The sequence below is a fragment of the Sinocyclocheilus rhinocerous genome, unplaced genomic scaffold (assembly GCF_001515625.1).
Source record: "Sinocyclocheilus rhinocerous isolate Xijiao unplaced genomic scaffold, SAMN03320098_v1.1 scaffold2594, whole genome shotgun sequence".
Classification (NCBI taxonomy): domain Eukaryota; kingdom Metazoa; phylum Chordata; class Actinopteri; order Cypriniformes; family Cyprinidae; genus Sinocyclocheilus; species Sinocyclocheilus rhinocerous.
The window spans coordinates 115,614-125,452 of record NW_015665225.1 but is presented as its reverse complement, the minus strand read 5'-3'; the positions used below and the strand labels follow the sequence as shown (position 1 = coordinate 125,452).

Below are 9,839 nucleotides of genomic sequence, written 5' to 3'. Positions count from 1 at the left end.
GAGAGAGAGAGTGTGTGTGTGTGTGTTCTTCTTTATGAGCATCCTCACAGCCTCATGATTCTGCAGGCACTCATGACATTTCTAAATGTTTGTCAAGATGTCTTGAACCCAAACAGTCATGATTTAATTGTTTATCATAATTTTTCTTCTTCTCTGACCTTTACAATTAAAGAGATCATTCAGCCAAAAATGATCATGTCACTCCAAACCTGTGTGACCTTCTTTCTTTCTTCAGTGGAACACAAAAGATGTTTTCAAGAACATTTGGAACCAAACTTCTGCTTTGAAACAAAGTATATGATGAAAGCACTGTATAAATAAACATTTGAGATTGAGATTTGAGACAAACAACACTGGACCCCGTCAGGGTTATTATCGTAAACTAAAACATTTTTATTTGAAATAAAGCTGAAATAAAATGTAAATAATAGATAAAAAACAAACTGAATGAAAATTAAAAATGTTACCTTGAAAATGAACTAAAATAAGTTTAAGTTGAAGCACTAAATTACTCACTGGGAAATAAATAATTAATTCATTAAAAAAACAAAACAACTAAAACTGAAATAAAATTCAGTTAAACGTAAATAGTAAAAATGGCAACAAATGAAAATTACAAAAGCACATAAAAACTAAACTAAAATTAAAACGCCGAAAAACAAAAAATTTAAACAAAAATTGAAAACTGACTGAAATGGTTTTAAGTTGAAACACTAAAATTCCACACTGAAAATAAATACAAATTAAACTGAACTAAAAAAAAAATAATAATAAAATAAAATAAAACCTAAATACTAAAAATGACTAATAATAAAAAATAACAAAAGCACAAATCAAAATTATAAAAAAATAATCTAAAACAAGATTAAACTAAAACTGAAATTAAGAACTGAAATGTATATGGAAATGAGAAATTTTACTTTGGAAACGGACTGAAATAAGTCCAAAATAAGTAAAATTACTCACTAAAACTGAAATAAATATAAAATAAACCTAAACAGTAAAATGTTAACTATTAAAAATGACAAAAGCACATAACAAAATGACTAAGTGTTAAACTAAAATTGAAATGAAATTTAAACAAAAATGAGAAATGTTGCCTTCTGAAATAATGATGAAGCACTAAGATTACGCACTGAAAACAAATGAAAACAAACTGAAATACAAGCAAATGAAGCCTAACAGTAAAAATGACGACTAATCAAAGAAATGAAATTAAAATCGAAATGCCAAAATGAAAATTAAATGACAATTTTTGCCTTGAACTAAATGAGATTAGTCGAATCACTAAAATTACATAAATTAAAAATCATTTAAACCTAAATAATATGACAACAGAACATAACAAAATTATAAAAAATTAAACAAATTAAACATTTTACAAATACAATTCAAAATAATATAGTAGTATAGAAATATAATATGACAACAGAACATAACAAAATTATAAAAAATTAAACAAATTAAACATTTTACAAATACAATTCAAAATAATATAGTAGTATAGAAATATAATATGACAACAGAACATAACAAAATTATAAAAAATTAAACAAATTAAAATTTTTACATAGTAACATACATAGTTTACATAGTTTTAGTAGTATAGAAATATAACACTAAAAAATAAATTAAAAACAGACATTTTTCAAAACATCTTTATAGGTTTGGAGCAACATGATCGGCTAATATTAGCTTAATATTACGCAGTACTGTACCTTTAAGAGTGCAATATGTAAATGAGCTGTGTTGTGATTGACTGTTAATGTGTCGATATGTTAATGAGCTCATGGCTGTGATGCTTTAATTGTTATTTCTGATGGTTTTTGCCGGTGATCTGTGAAGGAGTTTTTAATTAGATGCTTAGATACTGGTGCTTTTCTCTCGTTTGTTTATAGTTCAAAATGCATTCTGGGATTTCTCTTTCCTGTGAAGGAAACATGCAGGTTCCTGTCTAGACAGTATGTCGACGCCGTACATCACTCTTCCATCTCTAAAGAGAACAAAAACCCGTTTTCCCTTTAAGGGAGGAGCGAGGGGCGGCGGTTAGAGATTGATTGACAGGGAGGGGAGGCACAGATAAAGCGAGGTCAGAGCCTTCATCCCGCTCTCATCCTCTTCCTCCTCAGGGAGCAGGAGCTGAAGGTGCATCAGGCCCGGCGCAGTCTGGAAGACGCTCTGATGGCCGACGGTTTGGCGCGAGCCGCCGAATCCAGCCGAGACATGGAGGACAGTGCGGCGTGAAGAGAAACAGGTGAGAAACAGAGCGCCATAAACCACAGGATGGCCGGGCAAGACTTCAGTACTGCAGAGCAGCTGAAAACAACTGTGTGGATGATACAAAATTCAACTTCTGCAGAAGACAATAGAGTCATCATTCAGATCGAGTTTCGTCAGTGCAGTTAGATAATGTTACTGAATTTTAAAGGAATAGTTCACCCAAAAAATGAAAATCTTAGATCAGGATGAGTTTGTTTCTTCATCAGGTTTGGAGAAATGTAGCATTACATCACTTGCTCACTGCAAGTGAACGGGTGCCGTCAGAACGAGAGCTGATAAAAACATCACAGTAATCCACAGCACTCCAGTCCATCAGTTAACATCTGGAGAAGACAAAAGCTGAAACAAATCCAGCATTAAGACCTTTTAACTAAAATACATTGAGTCCATAATCCATAATAACGCTTCCTCCAGTGAAGGAAGGAAGAGTTCTCTCTCACAGATTAGTTTAGAGCTGTTTAAACGCTGCTTGATCTGTGCAGATTTCTCTCCTGATTCACACCAGAACACTTTTTCACGTTATTATGGATTATAGACTCGTATTTTAGACATTAAAGCATCTTAATGCTGGGTTTGTTTCAGCTTTTGTCTTCTCCAGATGGTAACTGATGGACTGGAGTGCTGTGGATTACTTGTGGATTATTGTAATGTTTTTATCAGCTGTTTGGACTCTCATTCTGACGGCACCCATTCACTGCAGAGCATCCATTGCTGAGACACTGATGCAGTGCTACATTTCTACAAACCTGATGAAGAAACAAACTCATCCTGATCTCTGATGATCTGAGGGTGAACACATTTCCAGCTAATGTTAATTTTTACCTCAACTATTCCTTTAAGTGTCTTATTTGTGCTGCAGCTCAAGGGCCGGTTGCATAAACATAGCACTGTGTCTTACAAACTAGTTTTACCAACTAGCAGTAAGCCAAGAGGTAATCAACCTTATTTTCTTTATTCAAATCGGGTCAATCTACCTTTTTGTAATTGACTTTAAATAGTTATGACCAGTCTTGAAGAAAACAAATTAGATGACTAACTTTTTAACACTAGTCTAAGCAGTTTAGATAACTGGCCCAAGACCTCTATAACTGACTTTATCAACATGGTTTTTGCAGCATCAAGTCCTGTTTACAGTAGCATCACCGCAGCACATGCGTGTTGACGGTAACATATGAGCATCAGTAATCAGAGAGCGTGTGTGATTGTGAAGAGATCAGTGATGATGGAATCATGCAGAAGAGTGTCTCTCTCTCCGGCTCTGAGGTCACGCTGCCATCAAATATTCAGAGCCTCATTAAGACGCGGTGAGTCACATCACTTCAGCCTCTTCATCATCATCATCATCTTCCTCTGATTCTTTTTTAAAGGGAATTAATAGTTAATATTCCTTCATTCCACCCAGCCGTCAGTGAGATCCGTTTCTCCAGTCGGACCGTTAACCGTATCGCTTTGGTTCTTCCTCAGAAATCCGGCGCGGCTCCGTCTGAATGCTGATGCTCTTTGAGACGATGTTCGTTGACAGAAACATGCTTTCCTGAATAATCAGTCGGGCTGTTTTGCATTCGCTGCTTCACTGAGCTCTTTCTCTCTCTGAGCAATAAAATATCAGAAATATCCACTGGGTGGAATTAGTGCGACGGCTTTATTTCCAAGAGCTTGTGTTTATTTTATTTTCTGCCATGATAAAAACTCTAATGCACATCATGTGGTGTTTTCACACAGTTTTACATTGCTCTGCACTGTTTTTCTATGTCAACATGCATTAGACGGACAGCTTTGACCGTTGTGGAGCGTTTTTGAAGCGCATGATATGCTGTTTTAAAAACCCTTATATTATGTTCATATAAATTCAGGGTATGATCATCATGTTCTGGATTCAGCACAATTCACCAAAAATCACACTATGAAAAACCATATTTGACAGCTTTTTTTTTAAACAATTGTCTAACCCTGCATGGTTATAATTTTATCTCTAATAGTATCGATCTTGGAAGTAAAGAAGTTCATAAAGTCATTACTGCTGAGCTGTTGGGAAATCTCTGCATCTGTTGATGCTTTATTTTTCGTTAATTTAGCCACTGTGTTGAATAATACCTGGGGTTGTGTTTGTTCTCTTCTAAGAGAGACTAAAAGTAAGCAGATCTAGCAGTTTTTAATGCTTTTCTATAAGTAGAAGTACTTTCCTTACAAACATCACAGGAGATTTATCATTAACACTTGTTTCTCTGGATAATGTTATATGAAGCACCATTACTTCAAACGAGTTATACTTGAAACCAGAGTTCTGAGAAATACTGAGAATATTGTTATAAATTGTAGCAACACCTCCCCCTTTAGCTTTTAGACGCGGCTCATGTTTATAACAGTAATCTTGTGGGGTAGACTCGTTTAAAATAATATAATGTAAATCACCCTAAATAAAAAAGTCACATAATTCCAAGAAAAACATCCAGTATTCCCAGCATCTCACAAATGTGTTGTGGGTCAGATTGAGCCAGAACTTGATATAAGTTAAAGATTTATTTTCTTTATATTTTATTCCATTGCCCTGCGTCTCATGTTTTTAAATGCAAAAACACATTCTGTGTGAATGGCCTCTGATAGTTAGAGTTAGTTAGGCTTCTTGCATTTTAGTATTTTGATTATCTTCACCTTCTCTGACCTTTACAAACACACTGTTTTTGCTGCTGTACCTTTAAGACATGTATATGTAAGTGTGCATGTGTGTGAAATGAGTAACATTAGCATCATGTGTTGATGATTGTGAGCTGATTTTATCACACAGATGAAGGTCAGTAAGACATGCGTCTCCACGCCGTCCGTCAGTGAACTGATGCTGAAATGTTGTTCGTCTCTCGATGGGACTGAATGTGTTTATGAGGTGACGGCCGCGAGAGGAGCTCCGACACAAAACACAATTTAAATACAAATTAGCGAGCGCACAGAAACCAATAGCATTTGCATTAATTCCACTGGTGTGTTTGTAAGATAAATGAGTCTGTCCTCAGAATCGAGAGGATGTTTCTTTTCATTTAGATGAGCTGGAGCCGTTTTTGTCCGTAGGGTTGCTTTGCTTTGTGTATGTTGATGAGGATGGATCGTATGTATGAAGCTTTTCTCATTAATTTCTCACAGTGTGTTTTTTAGTGTTATTTGGAAAAAAATCGCATGCAAGACCTAGGTGCTGCAGGTTAGTATAGTTACAAATAAGCTAAAAATAAAGCATAACATTTTTTGTTACTTGAAATAAAATATAAATTTTAACTGAAATTAAATAAAATATTTAAAAAATATTTTAGCTATTTTCTCATTTTCATTTAGCATAACTTGTACTAAAATTAAAATGGAAATATATATAAATGTTATATTAGACTATATATATATATTATATACATATAGACTATATAGACATTTAAAACGGTGTTATTATAGTAAACTAAAACCGTAACAAATATTTTTGTTACTTGAAATAAAATAAACGTCAACTGATTAAAACATCAAAAATTACAATTATTTTATTTCAGCTATTTTCTCATTTCTCATTTCCAGTTCTAAATAACTAAAACTAAAACTGAAATAAAAACTAAAAAAAAAAAAAAAAACTAATAAAAATGACAAAAACACACAACACAATTACTAAAACTAGCTAAAATAAAGTGAAAACATAAAATATAAAAATTAAACTCAAGATATAAATAAACTATAATAGTATTTCAGTTACACTAAAATAACACTAAATAAAAAAATCTAAAAAACTTTAACCTAACTTTATCTAAAATTAACATGAAAATGGAAAAAATAATATTAAAACTATATAAATATAAAAAAACTATAATAATACCTCAATTATACTAAAATAACACTGACTTAAAAAACCCTAAAAAAGACAAAAATGCACAACAAAATTACTAAGATTAATATGAAATGGAAAAAATCTAATTAAAACTAATTCTAAATATTAATAAAAACTTTAATGTTACTAATAACACTGGTGTGTTGTGATTTTAGTCATTTATTTGTTTTTATCTCAACACCATGTTGCTTTTTTCTTGAATTATTTAAATTTTTATTTGTGCTGTCAAACGATTAATCGCGATTAATCGCATCCAAAATAAAAGTTTTTGTTAACATAATATATGTGTGTACTGTGTATATTTATGTATATATATAAATACACACACATGCATGTATATATTTAAGAAAAATATTATATGTTTATATATTAAATATATTTATATATAATATAAATTATCTGATTATAAATGCATACATGTAAATACATGTAAATATTTTCAAAATATATGCATGCATGGGTGTGTATTTATATATACATAATAAATATACACAGTACAGACACACATATTATATAAACAGAAACGATTAATCGCGATTAATCGTTTGACAGCACTAATTTTGACAAGATTTAAAGGGGTCATATGATGCGATTTCATTTTTTCCTTTCTCTTTAGAGTGTTACAAGCTCTTGGTGCATAAAGAAGATCTGTAAAGTTGCAAAGACTAAAGTCTCAAATCCAAAGAGATATTCTTTATAAAAGTTAAGAGTTAGCCACACCTACCTAAAACGGCTCGTTCGAACACGCCCCCACATACAGTGGGGCAAAAATAGCTGGCCAATCACAGTACACCTCGCTTTTTCAGACCGATGAGCTTTGTAAAAATCGACGCGTTTCAAAAAGGCGGGGCATAGAGGAGAAACAATAATGTACAGTATGTTTTTTTTTACTTTAAACCGCATAAACACATTTCATTACACCAAATACACAAAATAATGTTATTTTTAGCAGCATCATATGACACCTTTAATGAGGAAAATGTGTAGGTAATATAAATGCACAGAATATATATTTTTATTTTTCTAAGCAGAAACAATTACACAAGGAATTACAAATATTGTACAAAGTGTATTTGTATTGTACAAAAAAAAGAATTTTGTACAGTATCTGCTTGATTTAAGTATTTAAATCAACTGAGTATTTGATGAATTTGATTTCTCCCAACCATCCAAACTTAGAACATGTTTAGATGCGCGTTGTAGATGGTTGTAAGATGCATATTTTATGTCACATCTTTTTGAATGAGCAGCTAGAAGTAGTAAAGCGTATACATTTCAAAATAAGAGTCTCAGTGTATTGCAGGCTTTTTTGGATTAAAAGTCCCTCATTATGCATAAAATCTTTTTATTTTTGGTTGTTATTGGTGTTTTGGTTCCCATATTTCTCTCATCTTTTTGAATGAGCAGCTAGAAGTAGTAAAGCATAGACATTTCAAAATAAGAGTCCAAGTGTAGTTCATGCTCGTTTTAATTAAAAGTTCCTCACCATATAAAAAAAATCTTTTTATTTTTGGTTATTATTGGTATTTCAGTTCCCATTTTTCTTTTTTTGAACGAGCAGCTAAAAATAGTAAAGTGAAGACTTTTCAAAATAAGAGTCCCATTGTATTTCAAGCTCGTTTATGATTAGAAGTCTCCCATTGTGCATAAAATCTTTTTTTTCCCTGGCTATTATTGGTATTTTGGTTACACAATAAACAGTATCTGGCATTTAAAGCAATGTAAACTCTTGTAGTTTCTCTCTGAACCGCCCCGTCACAGGACAGAAAGACTAAGAACATTATTGAACACATTCAGTATATGCACAATAATATTTTCATTGCGTTTCTTTAAATGCATTATCACATATTAGTAAAATTCAATATCGATGGACCTCGACTTCATTAAACCAATAAACCAATTTCAGTGCACATGTAAATATTGAATAAAACATGTCTTGGGTTTTTAAACTTGCAGTTCCCTGTTTTGCAGTTGATTTTGCTGCTGCCTGTTAAATTAAATAAAAGAATTTGAGAAACCTGATAATTTTGAGACTGTATTCATTTTATTTGTGCAAGTCTTAAGAAAGGTCTTAAAAAGTAGATTAAGCTGCTTTATAATAGCGAGCCGTTTTTAGCCCCCAAACTCTGTGTGTTTGTACCCCTGTGAATGTTTAATTAATGCTTGCACTTTCAGGCAAACTCTTAAATTGTGGGGCAGTTTGTGTTAATTACCCCTTTTATCCTGAGATCTCAGCGTAAGTGAAAAGCTTCTGCTAATGAAGATGCAAATTACAGCTCTCTCTTTATTCCTGTGATGGACGCTCATTAGAGCTTAAAAGCGTTGTATTTTGTTATTTTTTCAACACTCTGCGTGTGAAAGATGATTTGTGTTTCCTGAGGTAATTAAAAACACTTTTTATGATGATAGGTTTAATTGTGCTTGTAAATATGTTCCATGTATTAGGCAAAATTACTGAGGAAAAACATCCACGCAGAGAGATAAAAGTGTTTTTATGGCATTAACTTGTAATTGAATATGGCAGCTTATTGTATTGAATGAATTAAAGCTCTATGGAGCTCTATATAACAAGGAAAAATCATGTTTACATGGCGTTTCACTGATAAATCGTGAAGGAATAGTGCTGTAAATGCATCATCCGAGATCAGGATGAGTTTGTTTCTTCATCAGGTTTGGGGAAATGCAGCATTGCATCAGTGTCTCAGCAATGGATGCTCTGCAGTGAATGGGTGCCGTCAGAATGAGAGTCCAAACAGCTGATAAAAACATCACAATAATCCACAAGTAATCCACAGCACTCCAGTCCATCAGTTAACATCTGGAGAAGACAAAAGCTGAAACTAATCCAGCACACTCACACTCACACACACACACACACACACACACACTCACGCTCACTCACACACACACACACACTCACACTCACACACACACACACACACACACACACACACACACGTTTCTTTGTTTTAAGGAGACTTCCCATAGACATAATGGTTTTTATACTGTACAAACTGTACTGTACTTACTCAAAACACAACCCTCACTGGAAATGTTCTCCATTTGTAGATTGTCAGAAAGCCTGATGTTGAACTGTGCTTTATTTCGCAGGTTCGTCAGTGCACTGGAGTCCAGCTCCGCCCGCCGTGGACGCCCGGATGTGATGTCATCAGTCTGCGTCAGCGGCACACGTTCAATAACCCATTACCAATAGCTTCAACCAAGGCCCTTTTCAACTAGAGCATATATTTTTATGTACATATCTATATATAATTGAAAACAATGCTTATTTTGTGTCAGACAGAAGACAGAGAACTCGGCTTCTATACGGCAAACGCAGAGCAATACTTCCTCGCCTCAAATCAGGTCACCGTCGCTGGGTTTGTATCGCGAACTCTTTTTACTTTCGTTTGGTGTCGCTGCTCTCTTCAGGGTTTGTGACAAATGATTAATGCATCTGCAAACGTATGAATGGAAAACTGCTTATTTAAGAAAAAAATTTATACCTTGAGATAAAAATGTGTACATTTCTTGCATAATTCTAGAGTAAATAAAAGATTATATTCACAAAAATGTTCTTATGTTTTACTTCAACAGACTTTCAACTTTTGTTCTACAATATAACTGATGTTTGCTTTAAAATAGTTTTGAAGTACAGCACTTTTAATATATATGTGTGTATATATATATATATATATATTATATA

General features: G+C 33.1%; 1 protein-coding gene across 1 annotated transcript in view; it reads left to right on the top strand.

The window, feature by feature from the left end:
• The window catches only part of LOC107731306 (methyl-CpG-binding domain protein 2-like), a 34,357-nt gene extending 24,648 nt beyond the window's left edge, over positions 1–9,709 (top strand). Inside the window, exons 6-7 of the mRNA XM_016542359.1 lie at positions 2,130–2,254; positions 9,245–9,709. Of these exons, the coding sequence (XP_016397845.1) occupies positions 2,130–2,244 (115 nt within the window). The 3' untranslated portion in view covers positions 2,245–2,254; positions 9,245–9,709. The remainder of the gene's footprint in view (positions 1–2,129; positions 2,255–9,244) is intronic.
• Positions 9,710–9,839: the final 130 nt, after the last annotated feature.